The sequence below is a fragment of the Colossoma macropomum genome, unplaced genomic scaffold, assembly GCF_904425465.1.
Source record: "Colossoma macropomum unplaced genomic scaffold, Colossoma_macropomum, whole genome shotgun sequence".
Classification (NCBI taxonomy): Eukaryota; Metazoa; Chordata; class Actinopteri; order Characiformes; family Serrasalmidae; genus Colossoma; species Colossoma macropomum.
Window position 1 is genome coordinate 1,221,215 of NW_023494794.1, and position 19,137 is coordinate 1,240,351.

Here is a 19,137-nt window from a genome sequence, read left to right on the forward strand (position 1 = left end):
GTCACCATCGCTCTCAGATTGCAGCTTTTTACTCCACGCTCACTAAGTTTTGAATGGTTATCCAGTGCACATTCCTGGGTTTGATGTGATGCATAATTTAGCAGTGAAGCCATTCATGTGATCTGCTTGGAACCAGAGCTGCCGAACTGCTTCAAGGTGGCCTTTGTCTATGTGTGTGTATGTGTGTGAGCACATCCAAGGCTGCACTGAGAGTGTGGGATGTGACTAGTGTGTGTGACCTGTTTTCCTCAGCGAGTGGTGGATGGATATAGGGCAGATCGGACGCTCTAGTCATGCCCAATTAGGCCTCAGCAGCCAGGCTGTGCCAACTCACAAGCTTTCCTCAGACACACGGATGCCACACTGAATTCCGTCCCTGAGTTTGACACGTGCTTGTGTTTTCTCTCAGGAGAGGGGCTGCTGCTAGCCTGTCTATGCACCATTACTCATAGTGAACTTTCATCCACTTTTGTCTTCATGTCCTTGAATATCTGCATAAAGTGGAGGAGAATGTGTTCTAAGTTTTTTTTTTCAGTTTTTTTTTTTCTCAAATGTGTTCTTGAGACAGAGGTCCTGAGAAAAAGTCTGTCAGATTCATGGTGTATTTTTAACCACAGAACTGTTCTCACTTCTGTGCTCTTGAGTGAGTGTAGATTCTTACCTAAGAACAAATCCCACAAAAGAAAACATTGGTGAATGTCAGAATCTTCATCAAAACTGCGTTAGTGGGTTTTAAGAAGAGATTTCTTCTTAAGAACGGTTGGTTAATAAAGACCAGGGTCTTATTATTTGCAAATCCTTACTGTTTTAAGTCAGTTTGAAGTAAAATGCAGATAAGACATAAACATATCCATGTTATTAACATTGTATGTTAACAATGATGCTCTATAGTGTATAATATTAACAGCTGGCTATTAAGCACTGATGTATGGTCTAGCTTAGTAAACTATGAATATAACAGTAAGATAAAGGTGGCCGATATGACAATATGTTATCGTTTTTATGATAAATTATGTTACAATGTGCAGTATTTACCACAGAAAAATATTTTAGTGTTGAGGTGGAGCCTGGGGGGTGTCTCCTTCATGATTGCACCCCCCTTGCTCTCATTCTCTTACATTACGTCTTGTCTCGCAGAACTGCAGTTTTCCACTCTGCTATTGCTTTTGTTAGTTTGTAGGGTTATCAGGTCGATTTTTCTGTTGTTTTCTGTAGTTCTTCCATGAGTGCTGTCCAGCGTAGTTTACTGAAGGCGTCTTCCGATGCTAACATTACTGATATTACTAATATTGGCATCAGGGGTGTGTTTTGCTTGTAGAAGATACTTTAGACTGGATGTAATTCGGTGATAAATTGAGACACTGCATTGCACTAGATCCATTAGTAGAAGCTGCCTTCTAAAATCTGTGTTTAAAACAAAGGGCTATGACCTCGTGAGTCATAACAACAGCACACAAAAAGTAGGAAAATGCTTTAAAAAAATTTGATCTGGTAATCATTTAACACGTTTTAACACGTTAACTTTGATACAGCTGATTTATTTACAGTGATCGCATGGTTGCAGACAAAAAGTATATGCTCGGCTATTACAAATACAGAAGGTCTGATCTACTGCCTAGTGCACTGCATGCATTGCCGTTTAACATATAGCGTATCTTCCGTGTTTGTTAGTGATGTAAAGGATGTAAAGGATGATTAAAATACATTTCTCAGGTTTTTGCTCTGGGATGTTGAACTACAGCCTATCAGAAGCTCTTATTTAGAAGAAGTATTATTTAGAAGAAGAACCACAGATGCTTTTATGTGTTCTGGCTGGGGAAAAACTGTAAATCAAAGTTGTTTAATGACTGACTGAAGAAATTTAGTCAGGTCAATTCTGTGAAAATGGTGATCAACTTGTCGAAGATGAAGACGTGAACTAGTCTTTTACTTGAATAATGTCCGCTGAAAAGAAACAAAATATACTTCCTTAATATATAAACATTTCTTCTGATTGTATTTCCCTAGGGTTTAAGATAGCCCAATGGCTATGCAATGTGCAGAAAATGAAAGCACATAAATTAAGCTTTTTTTAAAATGGGTTGAAATATACTTGGGTGGGCCTCCATATACCTGATAACACTGCCAAAGTATGACCTTTGTGTGGGAAACACTGATATGCTTTTTGAGTATATCATGGGTATTAGAACTTGTAGAACCCTGAACAACTGCATATATCATAAAGAAAAGTCAGATTTATGTAAATTTGGCTTATTTTGAAAATGTTGAATAAAAATCACAGTACTCGTAGTCTTCAGTATGGCTCTGCTGTTCTATTTAACCGACCATCCTTGTAGTTAAATATAATAGATACTGTAGTATATACGCATACCACATATATACATACTGACGTACACATATAAAAGTTGAATTGTGGATGTTTCACATTGTTTTATACCTGATATTCTCTTAACTCCTCATTTTGCTACTTGTTGGAGAGTTTTTGCATCTATTTATGCTTGTCTTTACCACTTTGCCTCAGCCAGTCCCTGACCTCCCATCCTGCTTTATTCTTGGCTCAGGTGGGCGGCACTAAGACAGGTGTGGTGCGCTATGTGGGAGAGACTGACTTTGCCAAGGGCGAGTGGTGTGGAGTGGAGCTGGACGAGCCGCTGGGGAAAAACGATGGAGCTGTGGCTGGAACCAGGTCTGTCACTAACCGCCCAAGCTGTCTAGATGGGTGGGGTTTAGAGCTGTCACTGTCGACTGTACTAGTAATTGAGTTATCTCCCCATTGTTTTAAAATACAATTTTAAATAGAATGTAAAATATGCATTATTATTCTTATGCATATATTATATAGTTATGCAACTATATTTTTAATTTGAGTAGTGACAGTAGTATGTAAAATCAACCAACGATCATGTTAATCTCTTTAAGTTAGCTCTAGGTGCTATTCAAGTACTATTTGAAAAAATATGTTCAAATAGGAATAATGGTTAAAATGTCCATGCTCACGCTTTGGTCAAACATGTCTCCATGCACAGTGTCATTCTTTTGTATTGTATAAGCAGGATGGATCTAAATCCCTGCTCGAATTGAAAAGGAATACTGCTCTATGTCCTGAGACATCTCTCCATGACTCTGAAGCCTGATCAATAATTAAAAGACATTTCCTCTGTTCCTTTATCTCCTGATTAAGTTGATGAACAAATTAGTTTTATGTAGTTTGTTCTCTTAATAGACTTAAAGTAAATCACAACTTATCAGTTTCTACCCCATTCATCGCTGGAAAGGGATCACCATAGCATAGAACACAGCTGACCAGATATTATTTGGGTGGTGGATCATTCTCAGCACAACACTAACATTGTAGTGTGTGGTGCTAGTAAGAGTGTAAGAGTAGTAAGAGAGGTACTGTGGTGAGAAGCTGACCACTTATGAAGAGCTAGAAGATGACCAACTCAAATTGTGCATGAAAAAAGGTGAGCTATAGTCTTATAAGAAGCCTAATAAATAATTGAATAATTTGTTCTATTTCTGGTTCTTGACTGAGTTGATTAAAACATTAGTTAATTCAATTTGTCATTTATCTTAGTAGAATAAATATAATACAATAAATCATACATACAGTATTGTTTGAAAAAAGGATTCACTTGTTTTATTAATAACTACTGTTATTTTATTCAGTAAAAACATATACAGTGTAGATACAATAAGCTAGACAGCAGAAGGCATTTTAAGATGTTTCAATATTTCAAGTGTTTTGTGAGCTATACTGTAATTATCTGTTCACAGTAATTTCTTGTCTGCCTTAGAAATGGATCAATACAGAAATAAGAGGCATTCTTTTCTAAATTCTGTAAATTTTTACAGCTTCCTACAAATTAGTTCAGATCTGTGAAGTTGTAGAGTAGTAACATCATAATAGAATCATTCCATACATCTATCTACCACAAAATTGTTTTTATATTATTGAAAACAGCGATTTCAAACTTTTGAATGATATTCGATGTCCCCCCAAAAAAACATCAGAGAGCTAAGCATATGTAGCACTATATGGACATATGGACAGGAATGCCTTATTGTGATTGATAGCAAATTAGCATCAGTAGATACTGCTGCAGTCCCTCCTTCGTAGGATATGACTTCTGTCTCTTCTCAGGTACTTCCAGTGCCCACCCAAGTTTGGCCTTTTTGCTCCCATCCACAAAGTGATCCGCATTGGATTCCCATCCACCAGCCCAGCCAAGGCCAAGAAGAGCAAGCGCATGGCCATGGGTGTGTCCTCACTGGCCCACAGTCCCAGCAGCTCCTCCATCAGCTCAGTCAGCTCTGTGGCCTCCAGCGTCGGGGGCAGACCCAGTCGCACCGGCCTGGTGAGTGAAGGGGAGAGGGACAGTATATTCTCATATTTAGAAATGTCCTGATCCAGTTTTTTCTGTGTCCAATTGGATACAAGTACTTTACTATTGATACTGATCCCATGTTTGTATTTACAAAGATTTAAAAATTTTAAGATTGGCTAGTGATCCAATTTATTTAACTTTCCTGCTGATTTTGCTACCAGTTACCAGGCTCCAGTACCGGCTGATATTCTTCGAGTATGATTTTTGTTATAACTGTTAAACCAGTATACTGCAAATAAGTGCAGATAATAAATTTACAAGCATTGCAAACCACACTAATGTTACCTTCAGTTTCAGTTAGGTTTCAAATTAAAATGAAAAAGCAGCAGTCCCTTGCAGCAGTCTAGTCTGTTGCATCTGAAGCTGTCCACTTTGTTTTTGAGGCAGCAGACTTAAAGGAATGACCAGCTTGTTTTGGGTTAGCCTTAACCTAACATGGACACAAGCTTTCCTCTCATACCATCTAAGGAGCCACCTGCCTTGGTCAGACAAGCCAGCAGTCTTGGGACCTTGTGCGCAAAACAAGTCATGGTCCAGCTGATACTGAAGTGAAAAATTCAAACAAAAAGCGGGCAAATAAAAAGCCAGCTTCAGCCTTGAAATTAAAACATGATGCAAAATTTAGCACAGATTTTGCCAGAAAGCAACATTGACATAGCTTTATCTATATATTGTTCAGTCTTGTTTTACTATTTACTATATTATTATTTTAAAAAAGAAGGAACATCCTAGATTAATAAGCCACTATAAACCTCCAGAACTGTCAGAAAGTGTAATACCTAATTACAATTTTTTGGCCATATCCCCCACTACTAGTGTACACTCTGAACTGATATATTTTGTTTTGGACTGCTCAGGTGAAATAATCATTTTTTAGTGTTGTGAATACGCTACAATTTTCAAATCAATATTTCTTATTTTTCCTACGAAAAAGCCTGCTACTTTCCCTTGGTTTTGAATGTGCTTGTAATGCTAATGCCGATTGTAAAACAGAAGCGTTTGTACAATACCTGTAAAAAATCGCAAGCGTTAATTTTGTACATGCTTCTGGTTGTATGCTGCTCACAGCAAGCATCAGAAAATAGACTCAAAGCAAAATATTTTATGTGCCCATGTTTTGAAGTAAGCTGGCTACTTCAAACACAGTGGCACTTTAGGTTTTAAAAATGTTCACTTTTCTCTTTAAAATACCTCCAGAGGAGACATGTAAACTGATTTGTTAACTTCCAGTAATGCACTTACCTGCTGCACCTTGTGGATCATTTATAACACCTCTGCAGCAGTGGCATAAACAGTGGGGGAAAAAAGAAACAGGACTGAATTGGATCAGACTTAATATGGTCATAACCTGATCCACTAAAATATATAAGGATCAGATCAGGACATTTCTATATACTATACATACATATATAATTCTCCTCAAAATCAGTTCAGGGCTAGGACTTCAGAGCTTTTCATCACGATGTGCTTTGTTTGATGCAGCTGACAGAGACGTCGTCGCGGTACGCTCGGAAGATCTCTGGGACGACGGCCCTGCAGGAGGCTCTGAAGGAGAAACAGCAGCACATCGAGCAGCTCCTGGCCGAGCGTGACCTGGAGCGTGCTGAGGTTGCCAAGGCAACCAGCCACATCTGTGAGGTGGAGAAAGAGCTGAACGCGTTGAAAGCTCAGCACCTGCAGGTCTGTGACAAACACACACAGAGGAGACTCTGTCCTGCATACCAACACTTGGCATTGCCATGGTACATCATAGCAGGCTATGTCATAGCACATGAGGCTTTTCAACAATGGTACAAGTCATGTCTAAATACGAGCTTAGCTGCAGGGCCGGCGTATTAACAGATAAAAGCTGAATTTATTTCACTGCTAGTTTTGTTGTGGCTTTGCTTTTATGTTTTGTACAGTACAAGTCAAACATGTGGACACATATGACTGTAGGTTTTCATAATCTGAAAGAAATGCTTGAAATTTGTTGAACTTTCATCATTAAAAGTAAATCACTGTATTTAGCAAAAGCTCAGTATTTTTACGGTTGTAGTAATTGCATATATCATTATGCAATAAAGCTCTGAAGGAATGTTTCAGCAAAAAAATTAATTTACACAATTTTTCATTTAGATGTAGATATAACTCCCAGATGTAACCGATCAGACCAAGACGTGTTTGGTGAGCAAATTTTACTTCTTTAGTTAACGCTAAAGCTATGAGGCTTATGCTGCTAACAAACACTAGAAGTCAATAGAAATAGTAATAGTAATAATAAAAGTAATTATAATAGTAATATTATAATAATAGTAATATATTTTCCGTAAATACATCCCCAAAACTTCTTTCAACCCACTCAAACTGCATCTTTAAGGTTGTGCAGACTGGTCAATGTAGTTTAGGACATAATATGACTTAGTGAGAACTATGAAAATGAACAAAACATTACTATGTAGCTGAACACTGCTGGCAGTTTAGACAACAGGGGTTGTGTCTAATTCAGACTCCCACATAGAATCTGTCTCATTTCGTATAGTTACTACAGAGTATGTTCATGTTTATAAATAACTGACAAACTTGAATTTTCTAACTGAAGATATATGTTTGTAATTATAAACAACAGAAATCATTTACATGAACTAGTGTCCACATGCATGCGTTGATGTGCGTGTGCAGGAATGGGAGGCGGTTTCTGTGGGGGAGTGGAATTCAGCACAGAATATGCTGAAGTGATTGGCCACAGTATTCAGCTACACTGTGAAGTTTTATTCATTTTTATAGCTCACAGTACATCGTACTGTGTCCTAAACCACATCGACAAGTCTGTGCAACCTAAATGAAGAGCTGAATGCGTTTTGCGTGGGTTAAGAGAAGTTTTGAGGATGTAGCTACAGAAAACATTTGGGTGACTATTGACTTCCAGTGTTTTGTCAGCAACTTTAGCCTCGTAGCTCCAGAGCTAAACTAAAAAAACTTTGGACATCAACCATGTCTTGATCAGGTACATCTGGACTAAGTAGAAAATTGTGTAAATTAGGTTTGCTGAACCGCTATTGTTAAAGGTGGAATGTAACAATGATAAAGAAAAAAAAACAATTGTGAGTAGATGTGTTATGAATTGTACTGTAGATACAATTTTGAGTGCATTTTACATAGATTTCATACAGACACTGTGTCTGTAAACATTTTCAGTCATTCAGGTCATTGAATTTTTTCTTGTAGTAGTATGTCAAGGCTACCGGAATAGCAATGTATTGTTTAAGTCTTCACATAGACCGTTCTTCATTTACATGCATACATGAACAATGTTAAAACTACTAGACCATAGTACAGTATTACAATACATAATACAGTATTATAATACAGTATTTATTACAAAACTGAACAACAGTGAAAGTATTCTTTATAAATACTCTTTTCTGTACCTTATTTAGTATGCAACAGAGGCGGAGAGCAACCTGCAGCAAGTTCGAACTTTATTGGCTAACGCACAGAGAGACAAAGTAGAGCTGGCCAATCAGCTTGAGGAAGAGAAAAGGTACAGATTTCTCCCCTAAACTCTGCTACAGCATTATTGCTGGTACTGTGCAATTATGTTTTTGTTGAGTGCTTTGTTCTCAGATTCAGATGGTTTTTCTGACTCCTAGTGGTTGTTATGTGCTATGGCAGGAAAGTGGAGGACCTTCAGTTCAGAGTGGAGGAGGAGTCCATCACCAAAGGAGACCTGGAGGTATTTAACTGCAGGAAAAATAAGAAAAGCTCACAGGGCCCTATTCACTACCACATATTGGAGGATGCTATGGAAACACCTTACACCATACTAAATTATACTAAGTGTACTACTGTACTAATATGACATGTCTGTTTTAAATAACTGCTGAATAACATACACCAGCAAATACAGAGAAAGTGTTATTTTTCCCCATGAGAGCTGTGATTGCTGAGAATGGGCCAAGATGGCAAAACAGAGAACGAAAGAGACAATCGTTAGAAGTATTATTCGGCAAAAAATCATATTTACACAAATAACCCTACATGTCATATATACAGTGTTGTGAAAAAGCCAGCCTTTCATTTATTCAATTTTCAGTCAAAACAGTCATTAAGTACAGGTTATTCATTTTCAGCAGCTGAAACAAAGCAAGGGACATATGTGTAACAGAATCTTACCCAAAAGCCTCCAATACTAATTATAATATCGAATATATCAGTATTTAATTTGACCACTCTTTACTTTTTTGCATTCTACTGCCAATAGCTATGGAAATGGCTAAAGGAGATGTTTCTAAGGAGATTAGATATAAGACAATCCACTTGCATAAAGAAAGTCAAAGGAAAATAAGAAACTAAATAGAAGTAACAGAAAATAGAAAATAAGTTCCAAAAACTTTGAGTTTGTTTAAAAAATATAGAGAAATTGGAACCCCTAACAACCGTGCAAAACCTGATAGAATGCCAGAACTGTCACTATCAGATAAACAGTAGTTAAAGCTTAATCTTTGGGAGAGAGGAGAAAATCAAGCTCTGCTCTTACTTCAAACCAAAGGTGTTTCTGTCCGTCCTTCCACTGTGGGAGGGCAGGTCAGCGCTATAGGTCTGAAAGGATGGTAACTATCAAGAACATATTTCTGAGAAGAGAAAATCAATAAAAAAAGACAAAAAATTGCACTAGAGCAACAAAACTAGACATCTGAGAGTTTGAGTAAGGTTTAGTCTAAATTTGTAACTGGAATTATTTAGATCGTGAGAAACTGTAAATATAACCGACTTCTAAGACTGAACCTGGAAGGAGGTGTTTACAAGAAAACTGAAAGTCTGTAAAAAAGAATGGAGGCTGTAATGAAGGCAAAGCGTGGTCACACTACATGCAGAAAAAAATGGTATGTACTTGCTATGTATGAACTACAATTGTTGTTTACTGTTAAATACGTTAAATACGTAAATATTGTTAAATATGTAAATATGTTTTCTACTTTTTTTCAATAAATGAAAGGTAGTCTCTGACTTTTTCACACTGCTGTAGGTAGTACTGTTTGTGACATGTCAAGAAGGTAAATGATTTAGTTTTGCACTGGTGCTATGCCGCTAATGTAGCTAGCAAGTAATGGATGCTTATTAGTATTGTCCAATGCGCACACCTAAATCACCACACTTTTCTCAAACCGCATTAAGATGTACATTTTGACCCCGTGAGAAAACCACGTGAGCAAGTCTGATTGATTCTATTTGCATGATGCTAATTGGTGTACATAAGCATCCATTACTTGTTAGCTGCATTAGCCTTGTAACTCCAGTGCAGAACTAAAGAAGCGAACTTTAGACGCCAGATGACTGTTGGTGTTCAGAAATTGTGTAAATTTAATTTTTTGGCCAAAGTCACTCATTACCAACTACCTCATTAAGTGGATTACTGCTTGTCTTCATACTTTCCTGTCTTGCAGTTTCCTGTCCTTTGACTTCTGTGAAGGGAATACTTGTTTCTTTAACGACAGTCTTTTCATAAAGTTAAAGCAGCGTCTGCTTGTATGTCTGTCTTTCTTTCTTTCCTGTTTTCTGTCTTTCTTTTCCCCTTTTCCCCTTTTCCCTTTCTCTCTTTCTTTTTCTCGCTCTTCTATCTCTTTTTTCTATTTTTCCCCTCTATTTCTCTCTCTCCGTAGACTCAGACCAAGCTGGAGCATGCCCGTATTCGGCAGCTCGAGCGGAATCTGCGTTTGGAAAAGTCCAAAGCAGAGAAGCTTCAGAAAGAATTAGAGGAGATGATGGTAAACGTGTAGCGAGAGTAGACGTCGCATTGCCTGTAGACATGTTTTATAACCCCCACACCTTCCTCTTTTCTGTGTCTTCATCCTTCCCTGTCCGTCTGGGGATCTGGCTGCTCTGTCCTGTGATGCACCAGCCTTGCTTGAGCTTTGTTCACGCTGAACACATTAAGGTCTCCATCATTCAACTTCTAACAAAAACCTTCTGTGTGATGTGCTAATTTGGGACAGGAGCTTTAGTGGAATTTAGACGGCATGAGAAATACAGAACCACTGTATCATAAAGAAATTCCACAGGATTTTTCAAACTAATCTCTATCTAAAGCATCTGTAGCATGTTGTCAGTTTTTATTGGCTATAATATTGACACGTTTCCCTGTTCTTAGAAAAGAACAAAGAAAAATGTCGACTCCAGTGGGCAGTTGCTGAATTCCGTCAGTAAATGTTTATGTGAAACACGTTTTTATTTATCAGATCCACAATTTTCATGGAATTCTTTCATGATTTATTCAGTCAAAGCCATGGACACCAGAAAACCTTAAGGAGAGCAAAAGTAATCCAAGCTACTTTTCTTTACTGTCTTGTTGCAGTGTTCCAAAGTTGGATAAAACTTTAACCCTTTAAGGTTGACACAAAAAGTGGCTATTTTTGCTGCTTAATCTCATTTTAATAAAATGATTTTAAAATAATATCTTCTAAAGCCAAAAAACCTTTCTAAACAAGAAAAGGAATTAATAGATATGAATATGAATGTAAGTCACACATTAGTCACTGCTCTGATAGAAAAAAATGGCAGCACTGACAAAGCTCAGATTTTACATGGTTGTGCAAATTATTATGGCCAGTCTGGACATGCACACACCGGAACTCCACTGGCAGCAGAATCAAATTTATCAAATCAACTTATCAAATGTTTAAAATCAAGTTAAGGGGCTCATCGCCAAAGTCTGTAAGTATCACCGGCAAAACTTCTGCTTTGATAGGGTTTAGTACTGTAGTATTTGAGTCTGGTCTTGGTCTCGACATCATCGAGTAAAGAGTAAAGAGAAACAACCTTTTTTTCTGTCATTATTGAATATCAGCAAAGCCTTTTAAACAGAGTGAAACAGTCCTTTCTCTACATCATGGGTCTCAAAGATTCATTCAGGACTCAGCGGTAGATACAGCGTGTCAAAGTTAAGAAATGAACAGAATTATCAAATTAATCCACCAAGAAGGCAGAATGAACTGTTCTTCATTCCCAGCACTTTGTTCGCAAAAACTTGGTAGTGCTATCATAATAAGAGTCTCATGCAATTTAATTAGTTTATTTAATTCAACTGTTGATTATGCTAAAATGTTTATTAGACACTCTATATGTCAATACTACTCCTACAATAATAATAATAATAAAAATAATAATAATCATTGTCGTCAGTAGTATTTGTAGTGGTTTGTGGTGACAGAAGTCTTGTTATTTAGCATTGATTAAGATGTGCTTAAAATAGTGCATATATGTATTTAAAATTCGTACTTGGAAAAAAATACGGGACACTTTCCTCCTATGCTTTTTCTGCCGGCCCCTCTTGGAGAAGACCACATGGCTAGTGGCCCCCAGGTTATTTGAATTTAAGATTCCTGCTTTATTAAAAGCTCTTCACAACTGGTTGAGAATCTAATTGATCCTTTCCATGAAGGCCTGACTGGGCAGATCAGAATGTTTTAATTTATTTATAAAATTGATGTATGTTTTTTGGTTTGTATTTAGTAGACTTTAGGTGGTGATTCTGAAGAAGCTTTAGATAAGAAGGAACACTGAGGAACCTCACCATCATTGCTTCCAAAAGTTACGATGCAAAACTGGACTAAGATTGTAGTATAAAATAAATGATTAAGTTTTAATTGTTAATTATGTAATTAATAAGATTTTTAGGCTATATTGACTTTTATGTTTTACAGAATATATTTTAAACTACAGTGCTATTTATATACATATCATGCATAATGAATGATAATGAATATACAGTGAACCCCAAACGTCTTTTAATTTTTTATGTTCTGAAAAAATCTTAATCTGGTCTCAGTCTTGACTTGGACTCAACTACTACAAGGTCTTGGTCTTGACTCGGACTTACTTGTGGTCTTAACGTAAACATTAGTAGGACAAACTCATCATAGGACCTGTTTTGTTAGGGTGTAACGGTTGTAGTTACAAATTTGCGATGTATAGTCCAGCATTTGAAAGTGACACAATCATGAGCAACTGCACATTGGTTTCTATTATGAGTGAGTTTCGAGCTATAAGGTTTTCAGCTCACTTCTAAATACACAGAAACACATGGAAATAATTGTCCTTGGAAATCATACAGATGTAGCAGATAGAGATTAGGTTGAAAACCTTTGCAATATCCCTTAAATATTAATGCTTCTGCATTTACGTTTGACTTCTCACCAGAATAATGCTGCTCTGCTTAAGGCTGTGGAGCTGATCCAGGACCCACGAGTCTATTAAATGTGAAGATATTAAATAGCACAAGCTCCATCTTCAACCTGCAGTAGTAACCTGATTTTGCATTCGAGCTGAGACATAATTAGATTGCGCACAGCTGTGTTATAGCATCAGTAACAAAGACGCTATTGTTGGAGTGTTGGAGACCTTTGACACCTGGCTGACCTTGCAGTTCCATTGCTGCTGTTTAGGGTCTTCCGTCACCCCTCATTCACCAAATGCATCTTTCTTTCTTCACTACCTCTTGTTTTTCTATTTCTTCTGAGGCTCTCAGGTGGGTTTGGGGAGTTTTGTGCCATTATTAGGTTTATAGTGAGAGTGATCTTTTATTTACAGCCAGGTTCTCGGATTCTTGATGCTTTTTACACTCTGAAGATTTAAGCTCATGAATGAATTAATTAAATTACAGGTATTTATTTTAAGTATCACAAGAATAAGTCAGAATATAGATAGGATGTACCTATAAGACATTTAAAATGGAATTCCGATTTTTTTCAGGTTTCTGGATAATTAAATAGTTAAGATGTTATTTCAGAGCGGCATGTTGTGAAATGTACTATTCTAGAGAATTGCTCACTGTGATGATGATTGGAACCCAGATGTTCGAAGAGTTGTATGCCTCTAAATGTTACCTCACAGAAAGCTATTGCGTTTAATATGCTGTCTGATGTTGTTTTACATCAGTGTTACATATACAAACTCAGAAGACACGTGTAGGTTCATAGGTAATTTTGGATAGTAAATAAAATGACAGTATTTGCATTGTAGACATTGTTCCTCTGGCTCCTTTCACCACCACTGTAAAGAAATCTGAGTTGGTAGATTTTTCTACAGTGCACTGATTCAAATCAAATCACTCTGAGAAAATGTGCTTTTACGTCTCATAGTGATAGACTAATGCAGAAACTTTGAAAAATTGATGAGCAGAACATTCACATAATGTCAGCTCATCTGAAATATTCATTTGCCTTGTTCCATTTTTTGCACATTTTTAACCTTTGCAGAGGAAAATGAAGGCTTTTAATACAATATTAATTTCAGACTACTTCATTGTTATTCCTTTTGTCTTGTTCTCTATATCACAGTTCAGTTCCTATCAAGTATCCAGAATAAATGTTTTTCTTACTTTTACGTTTAACAATTTGACACACTCACAAATTTCCTTGCAGCTAAAGTGTGAAAAGCATTTAACTAGCATATTTGCCCTCTTAAGCTGTTGTAAAGCTAGGGCAGTGTCAGGTGCTTTGACCCAAATTTCCAATTCAAGCTTTGCTATTTATTAACAGGGCAGAAGGCCACATCAGCCAACACCCTTGAGGTTGGGTAAGAGTGTCAAGGTGAAATACAACGGAGTTGTCTGCTAATTCTGTAATGCATTCTTTAGTAGTCTGAACTTTCAAAACATCTTCCTAAATCAACAGTAAACACTAAAAAAGAATGGTGTGATCTCTCTCCTTTTCTTTTCTTCTCTCTTTTGGAATTGCATCTGTGAATGCCTCTGGTGCTGTTTTACGACAGCACGTAAAGCCAGTGATTTCCTGAGGAATGCAAGCAAATGATGAGATTATAAATGAATGACTTGCTTTCAAGAGGTCTCTGTGATTAAGACTAACACTAACTCTGTCATAACTCCTCTTCTGGATTCTTCAACTGACCACTCCATGCTCTGCCCACCAATAGGAACTGTTTAACAAGCTTTACAGAACGTTGAAGGACATACCTACCAACCCAATGTAGCTACACAACATAGCGTGCATCTGGATTAAGGCACAGATGGCAAAGCCAGTTACACCACAGCACTACAGAGTTTAGCATTATACTTCAGTAACACACCTGATTCAACTCATCAGCTATTTATAAAGGTCTTTATCAGTTGTTTCAGTGTATAAGAAGAGGGAATATGCTAATGTCTGCAGAGCTGTGGCCTGCCAGGAACTGAGTTTAACACTTTTGCTCTAAGGTAGGCATGTCAAACTGGGGACCTTCCAGGCCAAGGTGTTGCGGAGATTAGCGTTTACCCTCATCTATCGCTCTAAATTCAGTTCGTGAAGGACTTGCTAATTAGCTGACGGACTGAGTCAGTTGTGTGTAATGAGGCAGTGTGCTGAAGTTGACAGTGTTTTGGCCTGTAAGGACTGCAGCCTGACACATGCTCTGGGGGAATCAACAAAAAGATTTTTGTCATTTGTGCTCTACATACAAATATTATGGTACAGAAAGTGTGACATTATATTGCCATGTCAAAAATAACAAGCCCGTCAGCTAAAATGATCGAGAAACATCCACACAAACCATACAAAGTCTCTAAGGTTAGGAGATGATTCAGTCATAAGTGCTTGCTTTCACTATAAGCCATAGCCTACGTGTGCTTCAGTTATGTGACAAAAAACACTACATTCAGTCTATCCCAGCTGTTTAACCATCACATGCATATAAAATAAATACAATTTGAAATGAATTACATACTCTAATTTGTTAAAATGTAGGTATTATGAGTTTTGTGCTTCTCATTAGGTTGAATAGGATGTTTGTCATTCTGTGAAGGTTGTCCAACAATATCAAAGAACTCATTTGTGGGCAGAACATGGAGAGCTCGACTGGTTTCTCTAATACGGTTTGTAGATGCTGGTAGCCGCTGTGTGTGTGTGTGTGTGTGAATTTTCCATGGGCTCTGTCATCTTGCATTTGCTTGGCTGCTTCTAGGAACACAGTGCAGAGAATGGCTTGCTTGGGTTCATCTCCTTCCCTATTGTAGGTTGTACTTTTTATGCTTATTGATATAAGGAGCTTGCTTTTGGCTCTCAGAGGAGCCAAACGGACTTTAACTCGGCTGAAAAATCTCAGCAGTTGAGTGTTGCACATGCCAGTTGATGCGCTGCCCATTGCTTGAATTAGAGAAAGCCAAAAGTTCTCCTGCTTTAGTGAGCTACTCTGTGGAACATTTCACATTGTCGATCAATAATAAGCCAATGTAAACTGTTTAATCTGTTGTTGAATTATGGGTGCTATTAGTGAAGCTCCATAAGATTTCATAGGTTGTAGGTTATTTAAATGAGACAATGTGCACTAAATCTTTGGGCCTAGTCTCAGGCTGTGTCTAAAACTATTCCCTATGGCGTTGTACTGCATACTTTGCTATTTTGGGAGTCTGTTAGTTTGCAGTGGTATACATAGAATACCCATAATGCATCGTACCATGTGCAGCAGAATGTGACTCCTCTTGCAGAGCAATGCCAATCCTGTGTATACAAAAAATAACTGAACTCTCTAACATTAAAATTCTATATAGTTCTCTTAAATTTCCTACATAGACTTTTAGTATCAAAAATCGAATTAAAAACTCTGTAGCCTAAGAAATATGAGGCAGCTATTATTAGCCTCTAGCAGCTTTAGAGTGTATCCTTACGTTCACTGAATCCCCTGAATGTAGTCTCCTAAAGAGCAGGAAAACTGGAGGCTTAGGCAGTGTGGTTGTAGTAAAACCCACTTTTCTGTCCTCCAGCAAACCACAGTAGAGGAAAAGAGCCGGGTGATGCAGCTGGAGGAGGAGCTGACCCTGCGCAAGGCTGAGGTGGAGGAGCTGCAGGCCCGGCTGCAGAGGGCCTCTTCCTCTGGCCCTGAGAGTGCAGACGCCCTGAGCTCAGAAGCTCTTGCCCTAAGGGAGCAGCTTCTTTCAGCCGGACGTGAGCACCGCGAGGAGAGCAGTCAACTTCGGGAGAGGTACGAGGCCATGCTCAGTGCCAGCCGGCAGGAAGCAGAGCGCCTCAGGGCCACCCAGGAGCGCCAGAGCCAGGAGATATCAGACCTGCGGCAGAGGCTCCAACAGGCTACCCGCGAGAACATGGAGATGATGGACAGCTGGAAGGCCAAACTGGATGCCCTGGTGGGAGATCACCAGCGTGCTCTGGAGGAACTCAAAGCCTCGTTGTCCGGTGACCGTGGAGCCTCAGAGGGCGAAAAAGGAGATGCGCTTGAGGTGAGACCAGACTTGGCAATAGGGTGACTGTAAATGTCTTAAAAAATCTTCATTAAATCGTATCTACATACAGTATCGTTAATGATAGAGACACTTTGCTGATGTACTCTTTAACTCATTAAGATGGCCCCCATTGAATTAACATGTGGAGATCAGAAAAACACAAAAACATTTGATTTGAAACTCACTTATAATAGAAGACACTTTTGATTTTTTTTTTATTTTTTTATTTATTTTTTTACCTAAACCTATAGATACCCTGGGAGAGCTTGAGGATGGAGCAGCAGCTGGAAGTGGAGAACCTGAAGGCCAAGCATGAGATCGAGGTGGCAGTGGTGACCAAGGAACGTGAAGACCTTCGCACCAAGCTCCAGGAGCTGCGAGAACAGCTGGAGGAGAGTGAGGAGAATGCCAGGGTCCAGGCAGAGACCAGGAGCACCCAACATGCTCTGGAGCTAAAGGAGGCTGCTGAGAAGCTGCAGAAGGCTGAGCTGAGGGCGGCGGAGCTGGAGCGGGCTCAGGAGGAGCAGGGACGGGGCACGCAGCGTGTCAGAGGACAGCTGGAACTGGCTGAGAAGAAAATGGCAGACTATGAGGCCCTGCAAAGCGCTGAGGCTCAGAGCAGGGCTGAGATACTCATGCTGAAGGAGAAGCTGAGGGTCAGTGAGAACCGACTGCAGGCCGTGGAGGCAGACCACACCACACAGGATGCTAACGTGAGTCATAGCTTTGTTGTATCATAGCTTAACTTGACAGTTTTGAAGGCGTAGTTTGATGGAAAGTCAAACTTTACAGAGAGAAACCCAGATTAGTTGATCAGTAAAGACATGTTTGGTGTCTGAAGTTTGCTTCTTTGGTATTACACTAGAGTTACTATGCTTTTGAAACTAACTAGTAATGCTTATAGCAGTAAGCACTGTGCAAACTCTGTGCCTAAAACATAACATAGTCAAATGTAGTTGAGTGGTTAAGTAATCTTATATACTCTATATTCCTTTAAAGAAATCTGCCTTCTTGACATGACCATGAGCAGCACATGATTCTTGCTTTTGTTTATGTGCGAATGTTCTGACAGGTCAGGTGAAAAATAAAACATGGTTCTTATAACTGCAATGTTTTTTTTTTTCAGATGATAGAAAATAATGACAGCTCGGAAGAGAAGATCACGTTAAAGCAAAATATGGAAGGTCAGTTGCCATTCAGAGTGACTATATGAGATATTTATTACTTCCATCTTTTCTGAGAATGTTAAGAATGTTTATTGATTACCATGGAAACTGGCAGAAGCTCATCTGCTGGCTGTTTTGTAGAAAGTACATTCTACATTCTGACATGACGAATGTGTAAATTGACAGACTTTTTTTATAAAGGACCTTAGAAATGTTGTTATAAGGATGCTGTTTGATCTTAACAGAAACTTTGGAGAAACTGGCAAAAAGGGAAAAAGAAGTGTCCACTCTTACAACACAAGTAGATGGCCTCAAAACACAGATAACAGGTAGTGAAATACGCTCCCTCAGTTCAGTTACAACAACAGTACTAAAGACTAACCTCTTACACTCTTTACACTGTAGCAAAAATGTAACATTTGAATGTTCATATGTCACCCACTTTATATTTCTTTGGCTGTTGTGCCTGTAGCCTTGGAGGGGAAGGTGCGCTCGGGAGAGAAGAAGGTGGACGCGCTCCTCAGAGAGAAGACGCGTCTAGAAGCGGAGCTGGAGTCCATGACCAAAAAATCCCATGATGCATCTGGCCAGCTGGTGATAATTAGCCAAGAGCTCCTGAAGAAAGAGAGGTATGTACCAGAGTAAACCTCTGACCTTACAACTGTTCGATCCATGAAATCTCAAATTAAATTTCACCTTAATTTTTAAAAAAAGTATTTTGGTATGAATTATTTTTAGAAATGCGGTTACATCACCTCCTTCAGACTGATGCATCACGATATAACAGTGCACTTTTATTTAGTCCTAGAATGAAATATAGCATATATACCACAAAGGACGGATTAGAGCCTGATGATTTAAAATCTGACTGTTCAGATTTAAGTGGTGATGGCAACACAGACCATTAGGAGGAAGCCAGACTTCTGCCTGGCATCAGAGTGTCTGGCGCATTTTGTCACATGGTAAAGAACTGCCTACTTTTACAGGAAAGGGCCATTTGACTGATATGTAAAATAACCACCCACAGACTGTTTTCGCGTGACATGTAGAGGAAAGCAATTTCAAAACAAGGTTACAGCAAAAGCGCACCCAAATAAAGTGGTATGTGCCAAGAAACATGCAGGGATATCTCACTTACTTTACTCAGTACATTAAGGCATCCAGTTACTTGCAAATCATTTCTTTACATTGTTTTAGAGAAGATGTAATGCTGTAAACTTCATACACGTTTTTCAGCGTGTTGCAGCGAATATATTTTGCTCCAAAAGTCATAGGTAGCTGTTTGTATATTCACGTGGAAATGCATACACAGACATGCAGATAGACAATCAGAACCCAGCTGGCAAAATCAAGAGTTGTGACAATCTTAGAA

General features: G+C 38.5%; 1 protein-coding gene across 3 annotated transcripts in view; it reads left to right on the top strand.

Annotated features, from left to right (window-relative positions):
* Positions 1 to 19,137, top strand: part of clip2 (CAP-GLY domain containing linker protein 2) — a 49,857-nt gene that overhangs the window by 26,069 nt on the left and 4,651 nt on the right. The window contains exons 4-14 of one of the 3 annotated variants that reach the window (XM_036579848.1): positions 2,562 to 2,686; positions 4,145 to 4,358; positions 5,871 to 6,068; positions 7,808 to 7,911; positions 8,043 to 8,103; positions 10,031 to 10,135; positions 16,123 to 16,596; positions 16,851 to 17,312; positions 17,726 to 17,783; positions 18,011 to 18,094; positions 18,238 to 18,394. In XM_036579848.1, coding sequence (XP_036435741.1) covers positions 2,562 to 2,686; positions 4,145 to 4,358; positions 5,871 to 6,068; positions 7,808 to 7,911; positions 8,043 to 8,103; positions 10,031 to 10,135; positions 16,123 to 16,596; positions 16,851 to 17,312; positions 17,726 to 17,783; positions 18,011 to 18,094; positions 18,238 to 18,394 — 2,042 coding nt within the window. Of the gene's footprint in view, positions 1 to 2,561; positions 2,687 to 4,144; positions 4,359 to 5,870; positions 6,069 to 7,807; positions 7,912 to 8,042; positions 8,104 to 10,030; positions 10,136 to 13,906; positions 13,958 to 16,122; positions 16,597 to 16,850; positions 17,313 to 17,725; positions 17,784 to 18,010; positions 18,095 to 18,237; positions 18,395 to 19,137 lie in introns of all 3 variants that reach the window. The other 2 variants (XM_036579849.1, XM_036579850.1) reach the window with 2 other exon arrangements.